The following is a 27,990-nucleotide window of genomic DNA, read 5'->3' as shown; positions in this document are numbered from 1 at the left end:
ACTCGCTCCAAAATGTGAGTAGTCTCTTCATAGTTCCTTTTTCTCTTTCATCTGGATTTTGTTTCTTGTTATTCTTGGGCCTCAAATTAATGAACAGTGCTTGTAAAGCCCTTACAGTATGAAAATTAGATGTTGAATTGTTTATTTGGTATTGGTGTTTGTTGTTTATTGTCAAAAAGCCTAATAATTACTGGTGATACTGATTAAAAATATGTTTTTGAGTGGTAACCTAGAAGAGTAAGAAGATTTCAGAAATAAAAGCCCTGAGAATACTGACATCAGGTTACATTCAGTTCTTCCGTTTCATCCAGTTTGCTTTCGTAATACCAGAATCCTCTTTGTTAACAGAATGACATACCTGTAAGTAATCACTAGTAAATATCTGAAAACAAAGTGATTCTCATACAAAGATAGCATTGTCCTGAACATTGATTACCAGCAGATGGCAGTCAATATCTATTTATGAGCACAGTGTGGTTTGGAGAGCTTTGCATGACAGACACAAAAAGATGAGGAAGTAAAAGTCTAACTTTGTGTGCCTAATCAGTTCTAAGGCCTGCTCTAAACTCCACCTTATCTCTTTTTCTCAGTTTCATAAACACAGGTGTGTTCAAATGTATTTTGCATAACTTTTATGCATCACTGCCCCTTAGAGTTTAAGTTCTTGTCACAGAGATGTTCAACGGCTTTCAAGCACTCACACTGAAAACTGCATCAAGATGATAACTCTTCTGGTCATGTTGGGTTTGCTGAGTCAGGGTGAGATGTTTTTTTAACATTGTTAAATTGCCAAATGCTCATTTTTAGTGTAACACACATACATTCCTTCTCTATTATCATCTAAACTGTGAGTTCTCAACATTTATTTTATTATTTATTTTCAGGATCTTCTGCCAACAATTTTCTGACTCAGGCTGATAAATCTAAGTCTGTCAGTCTTGGAGGGACTGTGACCATCAGCGCCACAGGGAGTTCAGATATTGGTGATGATCTCAGTTGGTACCTTCAGAAACCTGGACAGGCTCCCAAACTTCTTATATATAAAGCATCAACTCTTAACTCAGGAACTCCATCTAGATTCAGTGGCAGTAGCTCTGGTTCTGACTACACTCTAAAGATCAGTGGTTTTCAGGCTGAAGATGCTGGAGATTACTACTGTCTCGGCTATCATAGTGATGGTACATTCACACAACGATTTAGAGCCATACAAAAACCTTTAGAGCTGTAAAAAAAAAAAAAGTTTGATTGAAGGGAAAACAGCCTGCTGCAGGTACAGATGGTTGGTGAAGGAACAGTGATGATGACAACTGGTCCAGTGAACACAAGAGTCACCAAGCAGAACACTGAATTGAAATAAAAGTGAAACAAGTACTTTTTTATATACAATTTTAGGCATGTAACTGTATCTGTACCAATATTTGCTTAAAAGCTTAACAGTTTTAACAAAATGAAACACTTACTTCATTGTACCACATCATTTCTTATGTTCTGTTAGAGAAGTGATAAGGTGAAACAGGCCATGCATAGACCAAAATTAGAAGGCAAACACATAAAAAACACTGTGTAAAGAGTGAATATGCAGAAATATCTAAACAGAGGAGATCTGCAGCATCATCAAGATGTCTGTCAAAGCAGTAACATAATTTCCAGACCATTTCTCTTTCACTTCCTGCTCACTACATGGAAAATGAATGAACCATGAACACAAAGTTAAGCTGCATTTACTGATAAATTCATATAGAAATCAAGTTTTAGTTTGGTAATTTTGTACACTCTGGATTATAAATATTTCCTTCTGCTCCACTAAGATCACAGATGGTGTAAATCCAAGCAGAGTTTCTCCTGATGTTGTGTCCCACGTTGCCTTCAGTGTGTTGAGAGCAGAGAAATCATTTCCATAGAGAGGAGGCTTTGCATCATCAGCTGATCCTCCAGTGACCTGAGAAGGTTTATAGTCCTGTGAGTTCAACACTGCAGGACTCAGATCTGTCAGTGAACACAGCAGAAACCACAACCACCATGACTCTCATCACCATCCTCATCTGGACACTGGCCTGCTGCTGGTTTACAGGTTCACTCACTCAGCAACATTTCAAACATGATGTGCTGCCTTTTCTCTCATTTATTTCTGCTGATCAATGAATGATTTGTTTTTGTCTGCAGGATGCAGTGGTCAGGTGACTGTGACTCAGCCTCCAGTAGTGACATTTACTCCAGGATCCACTGTAACTCTGACCTGCAAAACCAGCCGAGCTGTTTACCGTTTTTCTGATGGTAATGAGGGTATGTTCTGGTACCAACAGAAATCTGGACAGGCTCCAAAGCTCCTGATCAGATATGTGAGCACACGTGAATCAGGAACACCAGATCGGTTTAGTGGCAGTGGAAGTGGATCTGACTTCACTTTGACGATCAGTAGAGTTCAGGCTGAAGATGCAGCAGTTTACTACTGTCAGAGTGCTCACAGTGGACCAGTGTTCACACAGTGATTTGTAGTGGTACAAAAACCTCCCTCAGTCAGTCTGCAGACACACTGAGCTGTTACAGCAGGAACCAACTGCAGCTGCTGAAGAGGAAGAGACTCTGACACGGACCACTGAACACAGAGCTGACAGTAACCTCACCAAGCACTAAATGCACATTCTCACTTACATATATCTTTCAGACCTATTTTGGTTGTGTGAGGTTAGTTCTCATAAGGAAAACTGTAGTGAATATTGCTGGGACTCTGTCTGGGGTACAACAGAAAAATCTGACATTTTCATGCTTAGAAGTTTAAATTTGATATGTCACTAAATTTCAGTAAATATTTTATAAATACACAAAGGCAGATGGTTCTAATTATGTGTCCCCTTTGTGCTATTTATTCATTTTGTTGGACGCATCATTTAAGATAAAGGTTAAGTGTCATCAGATTGGTTATGTAGGCAGATAATGTTGGACAGGACAGAGTCAAGTTTGGATCTGCTCCAAGGTCAGTACAGACACTGACATCAGTAGATAAGTTTTGGAAGTAACAAGGAATTTATAAGGCACTCTTTTTTCTGTGAATTCACCTTTTACAAATTTAGTTCTGCAGAACATAAAACATATATATGCATTATATATAACATGGAAGTGCAACAATGATTAACATCCATCACAGCTTGAAGGATTTAAGTTCAAGCACCTTGTAGGTAATTTCAGGCTGTTTTGCTGGGCCAGCAAGTTTTCTTAGGGTCTCTCAGTACAAGCCATAACCCCTAAACATCCTAAAGTCATAGTAAGATCAAGGAAGAACAAAGTGTCGGGGCATGATTTAAACATCAAGGATGAATGCTGGTGTCTTACATTTGACCTCTGTCCTCTTGGTAATTCTGCTGGTACAATTTATAATCCTCCCCTTGCACACAGCGAAATATACATCCAGTTATCACATCCCTAGAAAGCAACAGTACCATCACTGGTCAATTAAAACAATAACAGTCAACAGTCTGTCAATTAGTGCTTAGATCTGGTTTTAATTACTTTCAATAACTTGTCTTATGTCATCTGAGAAAGTGATGAACACAAAACATGACAGACTGTAGGCTGTACTTTGGGATTCTCATATCAAAAACATTGGTGTTCTTATGGTCCTGTCCACATTACAGCTACATGCACATCACAGGGGTCAATGTTCAAGCACCCATTTATGAATGTGACAACTTGGATACAGAAGGCAATAAATCATAATGGACTATGAATGGAGAAGCTGATTGGTGAAGTCTTGTCTTTAGGCTCTGTGACTGTGAAGGAGCCTCTATTTGGATGGGATAGGGATAATCCTTTTAAGCAGTGCTCTACCAGGAATCAGTTACTCAATACGTCCGCTCTCAGACTGGATGAGCTCCTCGGTATTAGACAGAAGCCACATTTGATCAGATTCACTGCTTTGTCCTCCTTGTTTCTCGTGAAATACTCACGTACCTACTGCACTTACCAGGAAATCCAGATATTTGTAGAAACTCTGGGGGAGGGGGGGAGGGGATACTGAGATACGGACCAAGCCTTGAAGCAGGATGGGGAGTTTGAAGAAGTCATTGAGCAATATGGTCTCGGTGAAAGTCAGGGAGTACGTGAAGGACTACTGCAAAAGGAATGGCCTGCTTACACTCTCTGTCTTTGCTGTGGTCACAGGCTGTGTGCTTGGATTTGTCCTCAGGTCACTCAACCTGTCCGCACAGGTATGGATGAATCAGCAAGAGGCAGTGTGATCAGCTTTGGCTCTTACTTATTTATTACACAAAGCTTGTAAAATATTCTAGAAAATATGTGAAGATTAGTTTTATAGCATATTTATTGCATCCTTTTCATAGTGTTGGTTTTAGAGCCCTTGGCCTAATTGCTTTGGTTCTCTCCCCACTGTTATAGTCTTGTTTTCTGCAACACATGCATCTATCTTCACCTAAAAAGCTCATTGTATGCTACCTGTTCAGCATCAGACTGCAGACAGACATAGTTAGCAACTTACTAGTAAACATAATGAAGCATTTAGCAGCTAAAGAGTGTGACATATTTTGTTGTCAATTCATGATCAGTGTTTCCCAACAAAATTTTTCTCCATTGACCTGCAGATGATTTATAAATGACATTGTACTAATGTGATGTAAGATGTTCCAAATGGACCAAGTGGCTTATATGTTTTTTTGACAGACTGAATCAGTGATTAGTACCCAGTGTGTGCTGTAATGTAACCTTGTGCATTGGCCACAGCCTGTAAAAAATGTAGCATTCGTATTGCACTCATAGCTGTTGTGATTTTTTTCAGTAGTTGTTTATAGGTAAGTATATATGTCTGTGCAAGATTTTTGAATGAAATGCAAGATGTGACTGACAAGCTTCAGCAAATCTAAGTAGGATTAATTCATTTACAGGTGAATAGTGCATTAAAAAGTGCAAAAATCATCACAGACAAGAAAACAAACCACAACAAACCAAAAATCTGATTTATTTAACTAACTGAACATTGCTACACTGGAGTGAAAGTGTCTGCGTGATTTTCATTTGAGGAGAAACTCAAATGATAAATGATAAATGATAAATGAAATAAGCTTTGCTTCAGGTGTTTCTACCTCTCACAGGCCAAGATCTACTTCTCCTTCCCTGGAGAGCTTCTGATGAGGATGTTAAAGATGTTAATTCTGCCACTTATCACCTCCAGGTAGGAAATGTACAGGACAGGGATGTATTAACAATATTTCACCTTTTAATAAGACACTTGTTCTTGGATAACGAATTAATACTTCTTAAAATTAAACAGATTTTTCTGAATACATGTTTGTAATTTATCTATAATCATTAAGAATTGAACATGTTGCAGTTCAAACAAGAGTTAATCAATACTGATCACACAACTCCTGCTCTCCCATTCAGCCTTATGTCTGGCCTGTCAGCCATGGACACTAAGGCTAGTGGTCGGCTCGGAGTCCTGACCATCACCTACTACCTGTGGACAACCTTCATCGCCGTTATCGTCGGCATTGTACTGGTGCTCATCATTCACCCGGGCACAGGCTCAGAGATAGATGGCCACCATGCAAGTTCAGGACCTGTTATGACCTCTGCTGATGCTCTGCTGGACCTCATCAGGTACATGTCATACACACATATACGTGATTACATTTATATTTGTATTTTCTTAAGCAACTACAACCATGAGAGACAACACAATAAATACACAAGCATTTAGAAACAGCAAGGCTAATATTTAGCATGTCATCATGGTAACATATGCAAATTGCATGAAAGAAAACTACACACAATACCAATGAGAATATTATGTATTTGACAAATGTATGTTTGCATGCTGAGGGGGACATGAATGTCCTCTTCTATTTTCCACCGATCTTATTAGTGTTGTTTTCCAGGATGAGGATTTGCTGTGTAACACCTCAGGAAAACCAGTAAAGACCAACTGAATCCAGTACTTCAGACCTTGCAAACTCGCAGTGCTTCATCAGGAAGCTCCCTAATGTCAAACTGTGGAAGTTCAGTCCTGTGAGCTGACATTTTCACAATAAAGCAGTAGAAATCTAGAAATAATGAAACCCTCAGTCAGTAAATCTTCCTGAATATGTGGCTACTTCTAACATGTTGTGAACTCCAGGGACCTCAAAGGTTTAATAAAACAAACATTGCAACATATTTCAATGAATTATAACATATTAAAGCAGAATCTGAATGTTCAGATTCTGATATTAAAGTCATTTAAAATCATTCATCATTGTGTTAAAAAGGTGCAAGAACAAAGACCAAGCATAGTTACAGTGTCTCACTTATGCAGAAGGTTGCCTAAGAATAGGGAGACACTTAATTGTGATCTGTTAAGCCTGCACTTTTCCCTGTTACAGTGTGGTGCTCTGAAAGCTTCGGACAGCAGTCAGGACTGTGTGTGTCCAGGCTTACTGCATTCATGTCAGAGATCCAGTAATACCTTCGTCTTAAACCTGTTTATTTTAGAGCGCTGTGGCGGTGTACGTTTCAGTCGTCTTACGTGTTTAACAAGCTTGCTGCCCTCGTTGAGCATCCATGACGTATACTGTATATAAATAAATACAGTCAGAGAACATTATGACGGCTGTGTCCTTTCACCTCCAACTTGTGTCTGTTGTAACACATAGTTTTATTGTTTAGTTTGTTGTGATTCTTTTGCTGCGTGTGCTGAATTACACCAACACTGGAAATAAAACTCAAGCCATTCCATATAACCAAAAATACTCACAAGACAATGTTTATTTTGAATATGTCAATTAAGTTAAAATATTCATCCATAGTCGCTGCTGGAGCTTTCAGTCACATCATGAATAGGCTGAATTGTTTCTTTCATTGCTGACTTTTATAGGAACATGATCCCATCAAATCTAATTGAAGCAACCTTCCAGCAGGTGAGTGGACAACAGGAGGAAACCTACAATTCTACAATATTGTTCATTTATTTAATATTCGCATACTAACTGATTTCTGTGGCTGTTCTCTTTCATCCCACTCCAGTACCGGACAGATTTGATACCCATAGTGCAGGCCGCAGATATAAAAGAGTCACAGGTCAACTATGTATATGTCATGCCTGACTACCACAACCCTCACCTGGGCCACCCAGTCTTCCTGGAGATCACCCCTGCTCCTGACATCAAGTACAAGGTCATCCCCAGTACGAGCAAGGGCATGAACGTATTAGGGATTGTTATCTTCTCAGCCACCATGGGTAGGACAGTCACACAGCTCATTATCACAGAAAACAACTAAAAACTCCAACATTCATATGTTAACTACACACTGTCAAATCCTTATAGTTATTCTAACAATTCACCATCTGTAAAGGACTCTTTCAATGGAGATTTTTGTATTTAATAAGTTTATTATTTTTGTTAGATATGTATTATATACAGGTAGTATAAAGTGTAAACAGTTCTCTTCAGAGAGCCACAGTAGAAATCTAAGGAGTAATCAGGGGACTATAACGACTTTCTGCAACATAGGTCATTATTACTTTTGATACATTTGTCAAAATTTTGTGACATTAGATGTTAGATGTTCAGAAGTTGTTATTGACAGTATTTATTCATATAGAGGATATAGTGGAACTGCTAACAAGCCATGCACATTTAAAATGTAACTAGAAGCCCCAACTAGACAAGCCAAAAACATTTGGCACCACTTCATCTTTAACAATGAATTCTGTTATTTTAAATTCTTGATATTAAAGAAAAATAGTGGGCACAGCTGTCAGATAAATATATTGAAATAAAAGGCACAGTGTTTCTTACAAAAAGGTGCTATAGAATAAAGTAAAATAGAATTACTCACATAAAGTACAACTATTTTACACTGAACTTCAGGATGTGTACCTCAGTTTGTCACTTTTATTTTCCAACACTGTTAATAACTTTTTTCCACTGTTATTGCAAAGTTATTGTATTGTTACAGTTGTTACATGATAATTCACTAAAGGAAGTGGAAAAAATTTCTATTGGCTATATTGGAACTATAAAACAATATCAAACATAAACATTATAAATATTCTGTGGGGGTAAGACGGTACCACGTGTATGAACGTGTGAACGTACTGTCTGTTCTCAGGTCTGCTGCTGGGGAAGATGGGAGAACGTGGAGCACCACTGGTCAACGTGTGTCAGTGCATCAACGAGTGCGTGATGAAGATCATTAACGCAGCTATGTGGTAAGGTTTCTCTCTTTCTCTCTCTCACACACGCAAACTTTTAAAAATACCATATTGTGTCACACACATACATCCAAAAAAAGACAGACTACGCACAGTTCACAGAGCAGAGCCAGATTATGTCTAAAAATAAATCTCACAGTGAGTGTTATTGAAGTGCCGTCACAGGGGCTGATGAGACTTACATTTCCATCACATTTGTGCAAATGGACGTGGATAGCGATGTGGACAAACGTATATAGACACCTAAGAAGTCATTGTAATCACTCAAGTGTTACGCAGTCATGGGCATTAAGCTACAGCCTCCACATTTCTGGAGTCTGGCTACAGGGATTTGCTCCCATTCAGCCACAGGAGCATTAGTGAGGATGGCTACAGATGAAGCCTGGCTCACACTCAGTGTCCCAATTAGTCTTAATGGTGTTTGGATGGGGTTAAGGTCAGTCCAGGCTGTCCTTAGAAAACATGATCATTTATGCACAAGAGCACAGATGAGAGAGTATCTCCCCCAAACATTCAAAATTCAGAAGTTGCATTTGTTACATCTTCATGCAATATAAGCATGTGTGCATGCTGTGCTGAAAAGATTAGTGTGCAATAAAGTATAATAATTAAAACTAAGTAAGGAAAAGAGAAATGAATGGACACTAATTCAAAAAATTCATATTTATATATAAATATAAAGAAATTGAAGATTTATTTGCTACATGAAACTTGCTACATATCCAGACAAAACTGCACAAATACTGCATATAGAGGGGTTGTTGTGGAGTCTAGATCCATGTTTTACCCTAAGGTCCCTCATTTCCTTCTTAGTTTAGTCTGTCTACTGCTTCACACTGATCAACAGTTACACAACAATGTGCCTGAGCAGAGTAAAAAAAATAAAGAATGTTACTCAGATTGTCTTCTCTCCTCTCATCTGTGCAGGTACTTCCCATTTGGTATTGTGTTCCTCGTGGCAGGGAAGATCCTTGATATGCACGACCCAGCCCACCTGGGGGAGAAGCTGGGCATGTACTTCATCACGGTCCTGTCTGGTCTTCTTGTGCACGGCCTCATCCTGTTGCCTCTCTTCTTCTTCTTCTTTACTCGCAAAAACCCCTTCCCTTATATCAGAGGACTGCTGCAGGCTCTTGTCATTGCATTGGCCACATCATCCAGGTAAGGGGAGGTCAGTACGAGTAGATGTTCCCCACTCCCTCCATTGAAACCTCCTTCCATGTCCTTTGTTCTTTCTCTTTGCAGTTCAGCCACGTTGCCAATCACCATGAAGTGTCTCCTGGAGAACTGTGGAGTGGACCGGCAGATCGCTCGCTTCGTGCTGCCAGTGGGTGCTACCATCAACATGGATGGGACAGCACTGTATGAGGCAGTGGCAGCCATCTTTATCGCTCAGGTCAATGACTATGACTTGGACTTTGGTCAGTTGGTCACTATTAGGTAAGAATAAACTCTTCCATGATATAATTGTTGTTTTGAAAAGATTGTAACATCTTGGCTCTTGTCTCATCAGTATAACAGCAACAGCAGCCAGCATCGGGGCAGCAGGGATACCTCAAGCTGGTCTGGTTACCATGGTGATTGTCCTAACATCTGTGGGGTTACCGCCTGCTGACATCTCACTGATTGTGGCCATCGATTGGGTTCTGTGAGTCCCAAAATAAAAATTATAGCATATAAACCATCACTTTTGAGTCTTTTAAGGGCTGCTGGTTCAATATTTACATTACTGTTTCCATCTCATTTTCAGTGATCGCTTTCGGACGATGATTAATGTACTTGGTGATGCCTTAGCCGCTGGGATTATGGCTCATATATGTAGGAAGGACTTTGAGAGAGCAGCTGCCGTTGCTGCAGCTGCTGCCACTGCTGCTACCAATAATGGAAGTGGCCCCCAACGAGTAAGTCCGACAGCGTCTGTTCAAAATGTTAATTTTCAAAAATACATCAAAGGAAAACAAGACTTTGAGTTTTTATTTAATTCTGTTGCTGTTGGCTTCTTACCTACAGAGAGATACAGTAATCTCCTTTGGTAATCAGAGTGTGGCGCTGTCTGATGCTCCTCTGATCCCGCACCGTTGTGATTATGTGTTCGAAGTGGATGGAGACAACGTGCTAGAGAGGCCTGTGGCCTGCTACAACCTCTGCCAAGTTTGAGATACTCTTACGCAGGGAACAGCAAGGGACACTGCCATGAACAGCACATAGATTCTCACAACCATCCTTTCAAGACCTAGAAATACAGTTTGGTTAAAATCCATTTAGGTTTCCATTCTGGATGAAATCAACAATTGAATATATTGTGGTGTCAGGGTTTAGGGGATTAAATGGGTATTGCCTGTGCCATGTCAAAACAGAAACCTTCATTACTTGATATATACTGCATGTTTCTATTCAGTTTTGATTGATGGATAGGATTTGTCTGGAAATACATTATGTTTCACAGGTAACCTAAATCATACACACATTACTGCCCGAATGCATCTACAAACATGTGTTGCAGTGATGCATGAGACAGACACTAGAGTTTATCAGTCAGTAGTAACAGTTTGACATTCACAGTACAGCGGTCATATTGAAGTTTAATTGTAGGTTTAGACTTCAGTGAAAGGTTTGATTTGCCTTAACATGATCTGTTTTGACAATAATGCTGAGAAGTTGCAAGACTTGAAAGTAAACTGGTAGTGATAGACAGGGGCAATTTCATTTGATCAAAGTGAACCTTTATCTGTTGGACAATTTCTGGAAAAATGATAAAGCAACATCTACATTATTCTAGTACAAGAACATTGCACTTTTATACATACGCTTTTAATTTTGTGTTCATGTTTTCTAATAAAAAAAAAAAATCTGCTACACTACAAAGAGTGATTTTATTTTGAAAACAATTCTGGTCTTAGAACTGTGCATCCTGGTATTTCTTTGATTTTATCAGGGGTGTGTGGGAATAAGAGGATGATATTCAGTACTTTCACAATAACATATAATGCAGGTAGCAAGCAACAAGAGTCCAAGTTGATGAATATAATAAATAGTTGGAAATGTTCAACTACTGCCACTCTTAAGTGATAGAAACAAAATATTAACACACAATTGACAAAACCTGCTAAAAAAAACTCACATTGTGCACTTTTTGACAATAAGTTAACATTAAATTCTTTTAATCTTGAAAAGCCACCATGTTTTTATTGAAATGATCCAATGTTAAAAGACATTTAATCGACTTCAACTTAGTGTTGTTCAAAAACAAGAAAACAAAACGCAATAATCCATTAAACACTAATAAGTAACAAAAATAATCACAAACATTGCCAAATAAATATTTATGCCTCCTCTCATGTAAAATACACCATTTCCACTAATAAATTAAGGCAGAATGCAGTTTATTATGACTGCAAGTAAAACATCCACTTGCTTCTTGCATGCAAATCCAACTAGACTGCTGAAAAAACTAAGCAGTAACGTAGTGCGTAGAAAAAGAATTATCAAAAAAAGAGTCCAAGACAAAAACCAAATTCTATCACCTGCTTTGACCAGTCATGAAATATTGCACAAAGTTAAGCTTGACACAAAAACATGAATATATACTAAATCCATTTTAAGACTAAAATCTAAAGATAGGGATGGTAATACTCCTTTAAGAGGAGGCACATAGATGAAATGAAGTGTTGGGTAAATTACTGCTAGAAAAAAAAAAAAAATCTTAAGAGTGAGCATGTACTGTTCCCAAGAATCATTTGCTAATTGTAGCTCTATCGCAAACCTTCTGTTCAACAGCCAGTCAATAAAACTCACCACTGCTGAAGACGCTGTCTTCGGTGTTTAAAACTCTTATCGCAAAAATGTTTCATGAAATGCACTTTCTTTAAAGCATCTATCTAAATTTAAATAGCCTCATCTCAAATTACATTGGTCCGTCTGCTGTTAACCTTTCAAAAATCTATGTCAATCTCTGACAAAAGACAAATAACTGCCTGCCTTTGCTCAACCAGGGATTTTTTGTCAGCACTGCAGATTTGCTTCTGTGAAAGCAATAGACCTAAACTACAAATCAAATCTTAAAAAGTCAAATAAAAACGAAACCAAACAAAATTTCAGCAAAACAAAACAAAATTTAATGGTTTATGTTCAAAGTTAAACAACCAAACAAAAAGGAAAGAAAAGAAAGAAAATCTAAACTGAAAGGCCAATAATTTCTCTCCAAGCTTGAGATAAGCATTTGCTAAAACAGGTTTGCAACTTACACTGTTAACAAATCTATGCCTTTAGAAAGAAAAAAAAAATGTTTCAAACAAAAAGAAAGCAAATTAACGCAAAATGAAAAAAAGAACAAAACAGAACAGCAAAATGAGGCTGAATGATGTTATTAGTAAGCATCAGGTATATCCTTAGTACCTCTTCAAAAATATATTCACAAACTGGTCAGAAAAACTCTTCTGGGGTTATAGAGTCAATTCTCTCTCCCTGCCTTTGGTCCATTCTTATTTCCTTACTCACTGAAGGGGGTTCTTTTTCAGCAGGACTCTTCTGAAATGCAACATATAATAAAAAGATTCTTCACGCAGGGCACAAGACAAAACATTCCCACCAGAGCTTGCCCTGTTTAAAACTGTTAACCTGGTCAGAGTGTGAGCAAAAGTAGATAACTTCAAAAAGACTGATATTTGTAGTAACCTAAAACATATTGTTTAAAAGTGCTTTTCTCTCAGATTCACTTGAGACAGTGAGTGGTACTGTAGCTCTGAGTGCCCACTGAATGATAATTTAAGGCATCTATTTCTACTCATGACAAGGTTCCAGGACACAGAACTGGTTTTCTGAGATGAAACAACCACTGGGTCCTGACAAAAATACTGTATTTAACTTTTCAGACTATAAATTATCCACTAAAATGTCAATACTTAGAGAACAATTTGCAAGACTTGTGCTGCATTCTCAGTGCACTGCTTGCCTGCAACCTTTAGCTAGTCCCAGTTACACATGCAACACATAAGACGGTATTTTAGCTTTTAGATCATTTTCCAAAGTTATCTTCGGGGCATCTGTCCCCTCCCTACAAATTAAAACTACTGAGTGTCATCAAGCCCCAAGCATGAGTACAAAGATGAAAAAACAATGTAGTCTAGACACCCTTTTAGACAAATACAAAGGTGCAGAAGATTGAATGTCTCATTTAGCTCTGAATACATTAAAACCCAAATTGATGTGCCAGACTTTGCGACCTCATACTTCTGCTCTCTGCAACAAAAGCCTGGTGCAGGTCACTTCCCCCTCTCCTCTACACCCGTTTGTCCAGATCTCTCTACTTGTGGCCTTTGTTGGTCTTAAAGGACACTTGCAGTATCTTGTCTCCAAGCCGGTAGCCATTCAGGCTGGCAATGGCCATGGCCGCCTCCTCGTAATTTGTCATGGTAACAAAGCCAAACCCCTTGCACTTGTTGGTGTTGAAGTCTCGGATCACTTTGACGTTGGTGACAGCTCCGAAGGGGCCAAACATCTGCCACAGGATGCTTTCGTCTGCATCCTGGCCCAGGTTGTAGATGAATATGCACCAGCCGGAGGTGGAGTTCCCAGGGACACCCGCACCTCCCATGCTGCCCATGTGATCAACACCCATGGGTGAGAACCTGAAAAGTTGACATTTTCAAATGTCTTGTTTTGTCAAACCAACAGTCCAAAACACAAAGATATTCAGTGTACTATCATAAAAGGCTAAGTAAACCAGCAAAAACTCACACTGGGAAGCTGACATTTTCTGTTGCTTAAAAAAGTAAATGATACTTAGATTAGCCGTTGCCTAATCAAATAAATCGTTTCAGATCCAGTTCATTTACTTCTGCAATAAGGATTAAAACTCCATCAGTAAAAACCAAGCAGTCGTGTTTCTCACTTAGCCAGAAACACGTTCCATACACGTTGTGTAGTTGCACATATTTAGAAAGTGGTTTCACACACCTAAACCGTTGTGCCTGATGATGTAAGGGCCCACCGAAGCGTCTGGACTGGTTGTGGTACAGCTGAGAGATGAGCTGTGCATTCTTTGCCTGGTTTGGATTTGCAGCAAATTTCACTGTGATTGGCTCAGATGCTCCAGGTGGCTTTTGGCCATTCAGGTTTTTGACAGCCTCCTCTGCCTCTGCCCTCTTGTCAAACCGAATAAAAGCCACTCCACGAGACACACCTATGTACAAAAGAGCAAGTGAGTATGCTGATGCAAGCAGTGTAACAACACATCAGAATAAATCCATCTGCTCTCTGGTGGCTGCTTTTGTCATTTTTACCAAACAAAAGTATTATTGGTGTGAATTTTTAAAAAGCAAGGAAGTCATTCACCTGTCGTACCTGTACCCTGATCAACAAGTACCCGGGAATTAATGATGTGACCATAACGTGAAAACATGTCCTCCACATCTTTCTGGGTCATGGACTTGGGCAGACCGCTGATATATAGGTTGGCATCCTTTATTGTATCAGAGCTGGGCCGTGCATATGAAACCTGCCAACAGGAAGCAACAATTTCTTGATTAAAACACCTCCACACACATAAAACAAAGCAACAAAAAAAACTAAAAATAAAATTTTAAAAAAATGAGGCGTACACTGAACATTTCAATCTATCGGACTGCTGAAATTTAACTATGCTCTGGATTTAGTTATTACTTCAGTTACTTACAAATTACAGACAACTCATCTGAATAATTGTATTGATTTATAAAAAAACTTTTGGACTCTGAAATAAGTTAACTGTCACCTATGTGGTTTTATGTATTATGCCTTCACTGAGCAGAAATGAGCGGAGTCAGAACAATATGGCAAAGAATCAAGCAATAAATAAATCAAACAAAAATAAATAAAATAAATGATAGAAAAAGTACTTTTAGGAATACATAAAATACACTGATCCTGTCAGAATGTGTCAAAACAAATAAATTAAAAGTCAAACTCTACAGACATGTCAGATAGAGCAGTTAAGTGAGCTGTAAAAGCAGTATCACTTCCTCGGGGCGACATGTACTAGCTAGTTAGCGAACAGCACAGGAGCCACAGGAGAGTTATGACATGACATCTTTGCTTTGAGAATTGTAGAACACCTTATTGCACGTTACCTTGATAGTTTTGGACTGTAGCCTTAGTCCATTCAGTGTACTGATAGCTCTGTCTGCATCACTAGGGTTAAGATAGTTAACAAATCCGTACCCTAAACTGTGGCCTAGAGAAAAAAAAAGGAAAACAATAAAATAAAACAAAAAAACGTTGTATAGTTCAAAAAAAGCTGCAAACAAATATTTAAAAACAAAAACAAATCTTAACATTGCATGCTAGTCTAAAACAAAGAAAATGTCTACAGTTAAACAGGGTTGGACTGGCTGGAATAAATAAAAACAAGTCTATGCTGGTGAAAAACTGAGCAAACTACTATCCAACTCAGGCAGGAAATAAATTTGGGATATCTTTCAAATGAAAATTATGTTGTTAAAAAAATAAAATCACTCAGGACAGAAATGCCAGAAAACAGGCCTTTAGTTGAATATCCTGCCAATAATGCCAAGGACGGCTGAAAATGAGTGACCGTCAAAGCTTTTCTCAAAACTCAAAGCTGAATCACCACTGATATATTCAGAGGTTGTTGCCACATCTTGCATTTCTTGCTAAATCTGAGACATGAGTCCGTTCCCATTTAAAACAAACTCTTGCGTTTAAGCGTTGATCTGGTGTGTCACAGGTCCGATTGCTTTAGAGCGTAGCATACCTGCAACTTTGTCTCGAATCAGCTTGGCAGACTCCACTTCTCCAATGCTGCTGAAGAGGCTCCGCAGCTCGTCCTGTGTCATGCTCTGAGGCAGGTAGTTGACTATCAGGTTAGTCTTCGAATCCTTCCCATCATCCCCTCCCATATGGTCTTCATAACCGTTCGACATGTCATATACCTCCTGCGGGTCAGTCAGGTGGGTCGAAAAACACAAAGCAAGGTAAGCACACAGGTACGGCTTATTGAAATGAAAAAGGAGCAGACCGTTTGAGTAGAATTTAATTATTCAGTAATAATTGCAGTCATTTTTCACACAAAAATACTAAACTTGCTTGCAACAGCCGATCAAATATGACTTACTGCTTTTTTATATCTTACTTAAAATATCTTTGGGTTTTGGCCTGTTAGCCTATAAATTACCACAAATAAAATAAAAAAATCAAGATGGGCATATTTTTTGACATTTATTAAGTAAAACTATTAATCTAAAATAGTTAGACTGCTCCAAATGTAAAAATTACAAAAAGGTCCAATTTATACTCACACAAACAAGAAGAAAAGGGTGCCTGCTTTAGGAAATCAATTCAAACTAATTACTCCCACATAAAACTGTTGCCAGGTTTCCAGCTGCCCACAAACATCCTGTAATTTACTTTTCATGCTTCACTGGTCTTACCTTGCTACCTCAAACAAACCCATTATATCACTGACAGAGGTTCAGCAACAGTGAAACTAAAGCATATACCGGGTACAACAGCACATCAGGAAGCACATCTGAACCTTGTAATATTTTATCAAATATTGATACAAAGATGAGTAGATATTTCTTGTTAATTAGCTTTAAAGTCAAAGCTTTGTTGTCTGCTTCTTGCCTCATTTTATAAAGTGACTAACCAAGTACAGTATGTGTTGGAGAGCATGCTGAAGACAGAAAAAGAGAGAAAGTGCTGCCATGTGAGAGCACATGAACGAGAAATTTCATATGCCAAGTGTCATACTGCTTTTTCTAAAGAGAATCAGCAGAACGTCTACTACGGCAGAGAAATGTGTTTTAAATTCCCTCTTCCATCTCTTTCATTATATCGAACTGGGTAATCCTGGTAAAAGCAAAAAGTTTGAACACTGCTTTACAGTAGTGCTGCAATTATCTTTTAAAATAGTCATCAGTTGTATTTTCCTAGTCTTCAGTTATTCAGAGGCTGTGAAACACAAGTGACAGTGTGCAAAAAGGACAGAGTTCAAAATTTAGCTTCTTCAGTTCGAACGCTTCTAGAACAGTTTGGTTGAAAGGGGCTATGCAGTGTCACAGTTCACAATGCAACAAAATACCAGCGGGTCAAGGTTACTTATTGCCAACTACCTAGAACGTGACTGGATTTAAGTTGCAAATGAGTCTCAACATAATGGCATACACAAAGTCAGTGTGATTTTCACCCACCAAATATTTGCATTTGTAAAGTAACTCTTTAAGGCTGTTTGCTTCAATCACATGTCAGACAGTAGTCTGGTCAGATAACCAATCTAAACAGTCCAAGATTAGTTTAGTTGGCAGTTTTGCAGCCTTACTTCAAAATACTTTTTTCAAAAGCTGTGTGACCCTATCTGGCATTTGCTCGTGGCTGAAATGGAATTAGGCCTGAAATGGGACCCAGTCCAGGGATCAACCTGACAGAGGTCCATTCATGCAAAAGAACAGTTGTGATTGTGTATTCTGGTGGGTGCCCATAAACTGACTGAAAGGATCAATGAGAGTCTTGTATTAAACCAGTAAAGATGGGCACAGCAGGTGGGAAATGACCTGCATGTGTTTGCAGTTCCCTAAGCCTTTATGCCATCTCACTTCAAAAGAATATTGAATATAGCAAAATAATAACAGATGTGATCTTTTACAAAGATTTAACAAGGCTCTGTTAAAGACTAGGTATGAAGCGAGTCTTTGCAATGATCCTGTACAATTTGCACAGCCAAATTTCCTAAATGCACAATTACGACTGCTACAATTGGACAGAAATTATATTCAGCCATCTCAGCATTAAAAATATTTCATCACATTGAGGTGATAAGGTCACAGACTGTACTGTATGAAATGGAAGTCAGGACCTCATACTCACTTTCAAATACTTAATGTGTCCTCGACGAACTGCCATGAAGACACCTCACTGCTCCTGAGGCTGGGTGAAGATGAGACCAAAAAAAAAAAATTTTTTTAAAGCACAACTTCGTCATTTTACCACCAAACAAATCTTTATTGATAGTCTTTTCTGGATAGTGGATTTAACCAGTAGAACTAAACAAGGCAGTCAATTATTATGATAATTACGATTAAACTGGATAAACCAGGACAAACACAAGAAGCGGCCAGGCATTTCCAGTGCCATCATGGTTATGGTAATCTCCCAGTGAAAGAAAACAGAAAAAAGGATGCTAGATCTGCATAAAAATACAGCTAACTTCTGGGTTCTTGCAGGAACCACGTTAAATGTGGCTGTGACTTTTAATAACATGCAGAAAACGTATTAATACCTAACAATTCCACTTGCCACCTATTTCCAATACTTCACAGTAGCATGTAACAATAATTCCCAGTGGAAGCAGGGTTAGATGTGAAGGACACAACGTACAGTATTTGAAAGCCTAGCTCCAAGTGGAAAACTCTCCAGATGAGCATCCTGAACTACAGCATTAAAATCAACTAGTAGTTCAGACTCAGAGCAGCTGAAACCCGCTTGTCTCCCCCATAACATTACTACACAATAGTCTCAGTGCGACAAACAGGCGACGCTGTCGCAGCTACGGTGGCTAGCATTAAAATTGTTACAGGAATACTTTGTCACCTTCCTTGCCACAAATTCAGTCTAAACTATGTGATTTATGTTTTTCTTAATCAACAGTACACGAGTTGGTGTTCAGTTCAAAGAAACGTGTACAGGCCTAATTAGCATTGTTAGCATTAGCATGCTAGCAGCTGAATGCTCCCTCTCCTCTCTGCTTGGTAACACGTCGAAAGCAAATACAGTGGCGTAATATTCACTTTTAAACCTTTAACCACGCGGAGAACCTTACAGGTTAATGCTGCGTAAAAACGAGAGACCACATGACGGTCTCTTCCCAACTAGCTAAGGTGAAGCACCGCAGTCCTATTTTGGAGAGCGACGGATCAACGCATTTCTGTCCCCGCGCCTAAACCCCAGCGGCCTGCTAACAGGCCCCGGAGCCTGACGTTAGCCACCACCTGCTAACCAGTGACTCCAAAGGCCTGAACCATGGCATCAAAATATGAAACTAAACAGCTGGGAGCCTCCAGGAAACACCTTTCGAAATTTCAAATCTTACCAGCGTGTTGAGTGTAACTGCTGATGCTGCCTTCTTCTCCTATTTCTTCTCTTAGCGACTTTCACTTCCCTCCGAGTCGGCCTAACGCAGCGAAGGAACCGAGGAAGGAATACGTGAGGAAACGCACCACGCCCACCTGCGTCCAGCCACGCCTCTGCAGAGGAGACAACGTGGTCAAGCACGCAATCCTAAAGCCAGGCACGTTGCTGGCTTTTAGTTTCATTATTAAAATTCCACAAATTTCAAAAGATGGTTACACAAAAACACTTATATCACAACACAAAGAGCTCTGTACACAATAGTGACATAGCCTACAAACAATCAAGAATCAGGAAAAACTAAAATGTAACAAACACCCAAACACAAACTACTATATCACAATTTATTTGTCTAACAGTGTTAGACAAATTAGGCATGTACATTCAATTAGGCATGTATTAGGCATGTGCATACAAAAAGACTTGTAATAAACTCATATTTAATAAATAGAAGATTTTAAAAGTGTCTGATAATTGTTGTTTAACCTTTTAGTGCCACTCAGAAGCAGAAGCGTGCAATAATATATTTAAGGCATTATACAATTTTCTTCAAACCATCCGCATCTTTTAGATATCAGACAGGCCAATAAAACAATACAAGTGCATTACACTAAATATCTAGTATGTTATATGTTTTTTAGTGTATATAGACCATATATGTTAAGTGAAAGGTCACAAGCGTCTCAGGAGATTTTATTCTAACAATTAGGATAATAACATGATGTCCATTTACAAAATGTAATGTGAGATACTATGTAGCACTAATATGTGTACTAATAAGTGCAATGCTGTCCCATTTGTCAAGGTGTTTTTAATTAATGTCCAGTATTTGATAGTCCATAACTGCATGATCTCTCATCAGCTGTGCCACCGTCACAAACAGAAAAACCTGCACGATAAGATAAAAGAAAGGAGAACACAATTCTGGTTGACTGGCAAATTAAACAATGCTCCTTTTTTCACTGGAATAATTAAACGTCATGTTACTGCAGCAGGACAATTATTCAAAGTGATTACACAATATTGCTTTGTGAAAGCACAGTGTAACGCAAAAGTTTACTTGGCAATGAAAAACATAGCAAATAGTTCCTATAAGTCTGTGTTTTAATTTTTCAGTTAGTGTTCATTTATCCAGTGTATGAAGAATAAATGGGCCCAAAATATTATACAGTCTTTCTTACCTCTACCAGAAAAATCAATGGGAAGCACCACATGATGAAACTCAGCACAAAATGTAAAGCCTTCTCCAACTCCAGCTGGCAGCCCTGAAAGAAAGACATGTGAAAACAAAGAGAAAGAGGGGGCCCAATGACATATTCATCCTGGACCATGTTTATATTTATCAGTGTAGAATTTATTGAGATGTTAATGTCAACCTGTGTGTAAAGCTGCTGTGGCTGGTCCACAGTCCCATTGCACATGGAGAAAGTGGAGTTGCAGCAGCTGTGAGGAACCCGGAGTCCTCCAGTATGATTAAACCAGGGGGTTTCCATCCAGTCTCTATAGTCATGGATACCACAACACTGCAACTAAGAGGATTCAAAACATAAAATATGCAATCACTATTAATAATATAGAAATTCTTGCAAATCTTGAATCCTGAAAGAAGATTTTCAGGCATCTGTAGGCAGGATTTAGGTTTTGATTTTTCCTACAGAAATTGTAATTCTTTGTGGTCCTTTGTGTTTTGTGGGGGTTTTGAGTCTCTTAATTGTGGTTTTGCATCTTTTTGACCCTGTCCCTTGTGCCTGATTTCTCAGTAATGCATCATGCTTTCACTCAACACTTCGCTACAGCTGTTGCTGCTTGTTTTCACATCCCTACTACCTGTGGTCTTTTATATGCAGCTGTTGTGGATAATTCTTGAAATGCTGTATTGTTTTCACACATTTTCCACAAACATGTTAGGGGTATGTGAATGCTTATATGAGTCAGTTCACACGGGGGACATCTGAACACGCACCTCTTCTTGTATAGCATCCACAGCTCGAGAGTTGGGGTCTTGGCTGCTTCCACTGTAATTGTGAAACACTCTACTGAGGTGAACGAGCTCAGAGTCCAGCTAGACAAAAAGGCAGAAGACACAAAATCATGTATTCTCTGCTACATAATCATCTAATTGTCTAGTACACAATAATTTGTGAGAAGTTTTCATACCTTCACAGAGCGGAAATAAGCCAAAGCTGAAGCTGTACTTTCCATGCAAAAAACTATAACTAGAAGATAAACAAACTGGAGAAGAAAACCATGTGTTCAGTCAAAACTCTGATTCATGATGAGATACCCACATTCATACACATGATTACAGAAGTTACCAATCCCTGCAGAAAGGTGGAGTCCTTGAAGCTTAGCCAGGTGCCAAGGAATCCACTGGCCACAAGAAATGCAGCAGTGGCAAGAGTGAGAATAGCTGGCAAGGTGATGTAGGCATGAGAAAAAAATAAGCTGCACTGTCGGTACTTCATCAGCAGGGACACTGCACCCAGGCACACCACTAACCCCATCACCTGTAAAAAAATATAGTGTGAGTATGTTGTTTATGTACTTTATGAGACCAGAAATCTCTTGAGGCAGGATATTGTTGTAAGACTTAAGATATCAACAACTTCTCAGTGACTATACACACTGGCCCTTTGCTAACATTATACCACCTAAGTAATAAAGGAACAGTTTCACATTTTGGGAAATATTTGTTGTCTTGCCAGGAGTTAGATCACAACATTTATACCACACCCTGTTGTTGCTGACTGTGTACTGAGGTTCAATACCAATATAAATCTAGATTTGATGGTAGCAAAATGTTGCCTAGAAACTTGTACTCATGCATTTGTCATGATCCGCACCATGCACTTCCTGTTTTGGTTTTATTTTGGAAGGATCATGACAGGAACCAGTGTTGTTGTTTTCTGTTCCCTTGATTTTTGACCCAGTTAGTTATTGATTTCACCTGTGTCTTGTTTATTCTCCACTTTAAATACCTTGGTTCAGTCTTTGTTTCCTTGCCAGGTTGTCTGTTGCCAAACCTATGCTCCATGCCTTGTTTGCCTGATTCTTTTTGCCACGTTTCTACTCTGCTGTTTGCTCATGGATGTCCCTTTGTTTCTCCAAGTTTAAGTTAAGTTTTTCTGGCTTTCCTTTTGTGTGTGTTCCTCACCATGTACTGCGTGTATGTCTAGTTCCTCTTGTGTCTTGGTTTTGTCTTGTTACCCTGTGCGTGTAAATTCCTTTGTTCATGCCTTGTCCTTCTTTTTCATGTCCATGTTTCCCCCTTGGTCTGTGAGTCCTCCTTGTGTGTGACCCAGACCCTCATGCCCTGTTTCCCTTAGTTTTCATGTTCCTGTCCCACGTTCCTGTTTTCCACTCATACCCGTGTGCCGTGTTTTCCTTTTGTTCCTGCCCATGTTTTACACCTATAAGTTTCCTAGCCTTGTTTTTGTTAAATAAAGACTCTTTTCCTCACTCCTGTGTTTGTGTGGGTGAAGTGTGCTCCTGACCACGCCCTAGTTCCTGACAGCATTAGTGTATGAGTCCAAGGGAAAAGAACAAGGGAAATAAGTGATGAGCTTTTTGAGTTAAGGTATTAGTGTCCTCATATAACCTTCAGCAGGAAGGGGAATGGATTTTCCAACATGTTGAATTAACCCTTTTGCAGCCTGCTCTCTCCAAACACATTTATATTGGGAAGCTGCCCAGGACAGCCACAGTCTGACCTGCTGAGCTGCTGCATGTTGTGGTTAAGACAGAAACTGAAGAGCACCTGCATGGTTACAGAGAGGGAGGAGCAAGTGCAACTTTTTCTGAAGGTCACTGCTACAATATTGGAGTTTTATTCAGTGTTGGCGCATAATTGGCTCATTAGTCTTCTCTCTCTTGAAATTAAATCTCCTCAGTTAACTTGAGTGATGATTTTCATTAAAATAGATTCTCTGGAACAGTCTTAAGCTTATTACAGCAGAGCTGAGTAATATGAGTGAGCTGAGAGTTAAATAATGGGTTATGCACATTATTAAAAGAAAAGAACATATAGGCCTATATGGCCCCATAGCTTATGAAAGAGCTGGGTCTATGTGTTTTGCTCTGGATCGAGTTCATGTTGCACTTCCTGAAGTTTCCCAGTCATATGACTTGTGAGACAGTTGTATTATTTATATTGAACTATGATCATACGCAGCAAATAGAGGCGATTTCATTTCTACATGTAGCTTGTTTTCATATTTCTTTAAACAGAAATACCCTAATCAATAATTTATAGTTACATAACAGATCATTATCACCGGTATTTAATCGGTGAGTACAAAAAGATTAGAAGAAGGTGAAAATACAGCAACACAAATAAAGTCTTGCCTACCCACAGAAGTTGACAGAGCAGCTGGAGCAAGGTTTTGCAAGCATTTCTTCTCCGATCACTCATTTTCAGCCTATTATCAGCAGAGAGGAACGAGAGCCCTTTGGTCGATGCGACCCGCTGATGCGTTAACGTGAAGACGCCTCAACCGTAACTCAGCATGAGCCTTTATGTAAAGAAAACACAGTGGGTTTGTTGAAGCGAGGCAGAGCTGGAGGCACGTGAGTTTTTATCACGAATAAACTAGTCAACTTTGCTCCCGCTGACGACAAACAAGTTTAACAAAGAATGCGGAAACATCTCAGCGGCTTGAAGTGACAATGCAACACTGAGAAAAATGTTATGTGTGACAACTGTGACTTTATGGTCACCTGAGTCTAATGAAGACGAATCCAGCAGAGTGATGGTAGACCTGCTTCCACTGCAACTAAACGGATCTGGTGTTCCCGATTGACGTGTGCTCACATTTGTTATCAGGAGTTTTGGAGCCTGTCCAGATTTCTGTTGGTACCAGAACATACACTCTTTGCCACTAACCCACCAACTGCTCAGCTGGTTTTACAGGTCAGAGTTGCAGTGGATCCTGGAGTTAAGGTCGCTGGAGGCTGAGTCGCAAAAAAAAAAAAAAAAAACATTGTCATTTGAAAACCCCCACTCACTGACTTCAGATGCTGACAGACAATGTCTGATGTACTTAGTAACATTCATCAGTGTTAATGGTTAAATGATGAGGAGACACATTATGAACATTATCATTTAGCTGTTAAAAACCATAACACTGTTCTTTGTATTGGGAGGTCATAGTGTGGATTTTAAATCCCAAAGATAATATCCATTATGATGTGTTTTAATGTCCACTAAGATGAATATGATTGTTGTTTGGAGTGTTAATGTGTTGTAGTTAGTGCTTGGTGAGGTTACTGTCAGCTCTGTGTTCAGTGGTCTGTGTCAGAGTCTCTTCCTCTTCAGCAGCTGCAGTTGGTTCCTGCTGTAACAGCTCAGTGTGTCTGCAGACTGACTGAGGGAGGTTTTTGTACCACTACAAATCACTGTGTGAACACCCAAGCACTGTTAATCTCGTGGAAACTCTGACAGTAGTAAACTGCTGCATCTTCAGCCTGAACTCTACTGATGGTCAAAGTGAAGTCAGATCCACTTCCACTGCCACTAAACCGATCTGGTGTTCCTGATTCACGTGTGCTGACAAATCTTATCAGGAGCTTTGGAGTCTGTCCAGATTTCTGTTGGTACCAGAACATACCCTCATTACCATCAGACCAACGGTAAACAGTTCGGCTGGTTTTACAGGTCAGAGTTGCAGTGGATCCTGGAGTCGATGTCACTACTGGAGGCTGAGTCACAGTCACCTGACCACTGCATCCTGCAGACAAAAACAAATCATTCATTGATCAGCAGAAATAAATGAGAGAAAAGGCAGCACATCATGTTTGAAATGTTGCTGAGTGAGTGAACCTGTAAACCAGCAGCAGGCCAGTGTCCAGATGAGGATGGTGATGAGAGTCATGGTGGTTGTGGTTTCTGCTGTGTTCACTGACAGATCTGAGTCCTGCAGTGTTGAACTCACAGGACTATAAACCTTCTCAGGTCACTGGAGGATCAGCTGATGATGCAAAGCCTCCTCTCTATGGAAATGATTTCTCTGCTCTCAACACACTGAAGGCAACGTGGGACACAACATCAGGAGAAACTCTGCTTGGATTTACACCATCTGTGATCTTAGTGGAGCAGAAGGAAATATTTAAATTAGAAATGTAGTTGAGGATACAACGATAAGTGACTGTTAACTATGGTTAGTATGTTATGTCTCTTTGTCTGACTTTGAGTTACTTAAGGATTTATAATAGATTAATGGTAAATTGTATTAATTGATGATGATTTTTAAATATTCCAGATTAAAAACATGATGTTCATTTAACCATGATTAAAAGTTTGTAAAAAAAGACTTTACTGAAGTAGATTTGTGATAATTTCTCCTTCAGGAACAGAAAAGTAAAGCAAAATGAAATAAATAACTTTCCTTTCACTCCATATGTTTAAGAAAAGCTTTGTAGAGTCAATCAAAGAAACACTGAGTTGTGTCATTTGAAAAAGCAGAGATTTGTCAGTGGACAGATGCTTGTTGACAGTGCAGGAGGTTTTTGTACGGCCACTTAATGACTTTGTATCACTGTGGCTCACTTTTGGTGGAGGAACCAAACTCGTCGTTGACTGTAAGTACCAGAGATTTTTGCTTTGAACAACATAGAACATTCATGACTTTATCAAATATTAAATCAGAAAGTGATCAAGTGCAGTGTAAATATGTATTTTTATGATCTAGATAGTTTTTGCTTTTGATCAAGCCCAGACTGAGCTCACAGTCTGACTGTAATCATTGCAGAGATCAATATGTATGCAATATTGTAGATCATTATGATCATTTTTAAATAATTTAATACGTTTTTTATTCTTTATAGTGTGTTTGAAGTATTTTCTACTCAAATATGTTCTGCAGTGAAATTATAAGTTTAAAATTTTATCTTCAAAAAAAGTAGTTTATTTTTTTCATTCATTTTGAAAGTATAAAAGGGATGAAACTAAAACTTGATTCCTCTGAAACACAAATATGAATTTATCAGTAAATCTTATCTTCATTTATTTTCCATGTAGTGAACAGGAAGTGAAAGAGACAGATGACAAATGTTTTAACTGTATTCACATGAGTGTTTCAGCTCTGTCAGTGTAAACAGAAGAAAATCATCACAGAGATCAGTTATTCACTCTCACACATTATCAAACATATGAAGATGCATCAATAATCATTATCACTGAACCTTTATAGTCTCATTAACATTCATGGTGCTGATGGTCTGATACTGAGTGATTGATGAGTTCATCAGTAGTTCAGGTTCTTCTTTTGTATTTGATAAAATACAACAAATGTCCAGTATGTCTCTTTATTTAAAACCAAACCTTCATTTTCATTCCTTTGTCTTTTCTCTCCCCTCTCCTCCCCTTCTATCTCCTCCCCCTCTCCCTCGTCCAGTGGGTGTAGTGCAGCCCGTCCTGAGCGTCCTCCCCCCCCTCCAGAGAGGAGCTGCAGCAGGGCAGTGCCACCCTGGTGTGTGTGGCCAGTGGGGGTTTCCCCTCAGCCTGGAGCCTGGGCTGGAAGGTGGGGGGCAGCAGCAGCTCCTCAGGGGTGTCAAGCAGCCCAGAGGTCCTGGGGATGGACGGCCGCTACAGCTGGAGCAGCACCCTGAGCCTCACTCCAGACCAGTGGAGGAAGGCGGGCTCAGTGGCCTGTGAGGCCAGTCTGAGTGGACAGAGCCCTGTCACTAAAACCCTGAACCCTGACAGCTGCTTAAATTAGAGCTTCAGCATCACTTTCTGTCTGGAAATGATGTTACTGCTTTGACTGAGATCGTGATGAGGCTGCAGATCTCCTCTGTTAGATATTTCTCTAAACTCTTGATTATGTTTTAATGTGAGGGAGTTTTCTGTAACTAATCTTACTCATACTCAGCTTCACAGCCGCTATTTCAAATCTGTAATTCAAAAGTATAATCTATAAAATAAAACTGCAGGTTTTATTAAAACAGTGTGTTTGTGTTTCTTTGGATTCTATTAACACATCATTCAAATGCAGAGTTCATCATCATTATGTAATTTTTTAACAGATGCTTCAACATGAGTCTAATTTGTTTTTCCTTGTATTTGTTAAAATATAGTGAAAGTTGAATATTTTCATCATGTTTTTCAAATGTAAGAGTGAAACGAGATTGATTTGTGCTTTTAAGTGTAAAACTGTTGAACATCTGTTTCCACATGTTGATATATTCTGACAACACTGTTCTTGAATAGATGAGACTTAATAATGTGAATCTAACTTGAAGCTGCATGTTAGAAACTGTCTGTGAGTTTGTGTCAGCTTTATTGTGGGTCTGCTTGGTGACTCTTGTGTTCACTGGACCAGTTGTCATCATCACAGTTCCTTCACCAACCATCTGCACCTGCAGCAGGCTGTTTTCCCCTCAGTCAGACTGAAGGAGGTTTTTGTACAGCTCTAAATCACTGTGTGAACACGCCACCACCATGATCACCAAAACAGAAGTAATCTCCAGCATCTTCAGCCTGAACACCACTGATCTTTAGAGTGTAGTCTGAACCAGATCTACTGCCACTGAATCTCGATGGAGTTCCTGAGTTAAGAGTTGATGCTTTATATATAAGAAGTTTGGGAGCCTGTCCAGGTTTCTGAAGGTACCAGCTGAGATCAGGACCAATATTTGAACTCCCTGTGGCGCTGATGGTCACAGTCCCT

At 39.2% G+C, this 27,990-nt stretch overlaps 3 protein-coding genes, 1 pseudogene and 2 gene segments (V, D, J or C); 3 read left to right on the top strand and 3 right to left on the bottom strand.

Annotated features, from left to right (window-relative positions):
* LOC113138805 (Ig kappa chain V region Mem5-like) lies at positions 1 to 27,265 on the top strand (annotated as a pseudogene).
* The window catches only part of LOC113138703 (Ig kappa chain V-III region MOPC 63-like), a 28,334-nt gene continuing 2,127 nt past the window's right edge, over positions 1,784 to 27,990 (top strand). The window contains 2 exon segments of the V gene segment in view: positions 1,784 to 2,071; positions 2,164 to 2,476. Coding sequence covers positions 2,020 to 2,071; positions 2,164 to 2,476 — 365 coding nt within the window.
* Positions 4,036 to 11,018, top strand: slc1a8b (solute carrier family 1 member 8b). Its single transcript, XM_026324730.2, has 11 exons — positions 4,036 to 4,205; positions 5,103 to 5,182; positions 5,395 to 5,610; positions 6,863 to 6,905; positions 7,012 to 7,225; positions 8,101 to 8,200; positions 9,131 to 9,364; positions 9,449 to 9,643; positions 9,717 to 9,851; positions 9,954 to 10,104; positions 10,214 to 11,018. The coding sequence occupies exons 1-11, from the start codon at positions 4,041 to 4,043 to the stop codon at positions 10,358 to 10,360; spliced, it is 1,680 nt and encodes a 559-aa protein (XP_026180515.1). The 5' UTR covers positions 4,036 to 4,040; the 3' UTR covers positions 10,361 to 11,018.
* Positions 12,296 to 19,768, bottom strand: elavl1a (ELAV like RNA binding protein 1a). 4 transcript variants are annotated; one of them, XM_026320163.2, is made up of 7 exons: positions 19,287 to 19,768; positions 18,065 to 18,124; positions 15,954 to 16,134; positions 15,310 to 15,413; positions 14,546 to 14,699; positions 14,159 to 14,384; positions 12,296 to 13,830 (listed from the first exon to the last, which is right to left on the bottom strand). In XM_026320163.2, exons 2-7 carry the CDS (start codon positions 18,098 to 18,100, stop codon positions 13,506 to 13,508), a joined length of 1,026 nt encoding a protein of 341 aa, XP_026175948.1. In that variant the 5' UTR covers positions 18,101 to 18,124; positions 19,287 to 19,768; the 3' UTR covers positions 12,296 to 13,505. The 4 variants fall into 4 exon arrangements, with proteins under 4 accessions (XP_026175948.1, XP_026175769.1, XP_026175860.1 ...); XM_026319984.2 differs by having other exon boundaries at positions 15,954 to 16,146; positions 19,287 to 19,767; XM_026320075.2 differs by having other exon boundaries at positions 14,537 to 14,699; positions 19,287 to 19,765.
* Positions 19,798 to 24,216, bottom strand: tspan37 (tetraspanin 37). The gene is made up of 8 exons (XM_026321274.2): positions 24,041 to 24,216; positions 23,673 to 23,835; positions 21,640 to 21,831; positions 21,482 to 21,556; positions 21,288 to 21,386; positions 20,701 to 20,853; positions 20,506 to 20,589; positions 19,798 to 20,213 (listed from the first exon to the last, which is right to left on the bottom strand). Exons 2-8 carry the CDS (start codon positions 23,733 to 23,735, stop codon positions 20,136 to 20,138), a joined length of 744 nt encoding a protein of 247 aa, XP_026177059.1. The 5' UTR covers positions 23,736 to 23,835; positions 24,041 to 24,216; the 3' UTR covers positions 19,798 to 20,135.
* LOC113140048 (immunoglobulin kappa variable 4-1-like) lies at positions 24,359 to 25,425 on the bottom strand. The segment is given in 2 exon segments: positions 24,359 to 25,050; positions 25,143 to 25,425. Coding segments are annotated over 2 exon segments (387 nt in total).

This window comes from Mastacembelus armatus, chromosome 22, assembly GCF_900324485.2.
Source record: "Mastacembelus armatus chromosome 22, fMasArm1.2, whole genome shotgun sequence".
Classification (NCBI taxonomy): Eukaryota; Metazoa; Chordata; class Actinopteri; order Synbranchiformes; family Mastacembelidae; genus Mastacembelus; species Mastacembelus armatus.
This window is presented reverse-complemented; position numbering and strand designations above follow the sequence as displayed.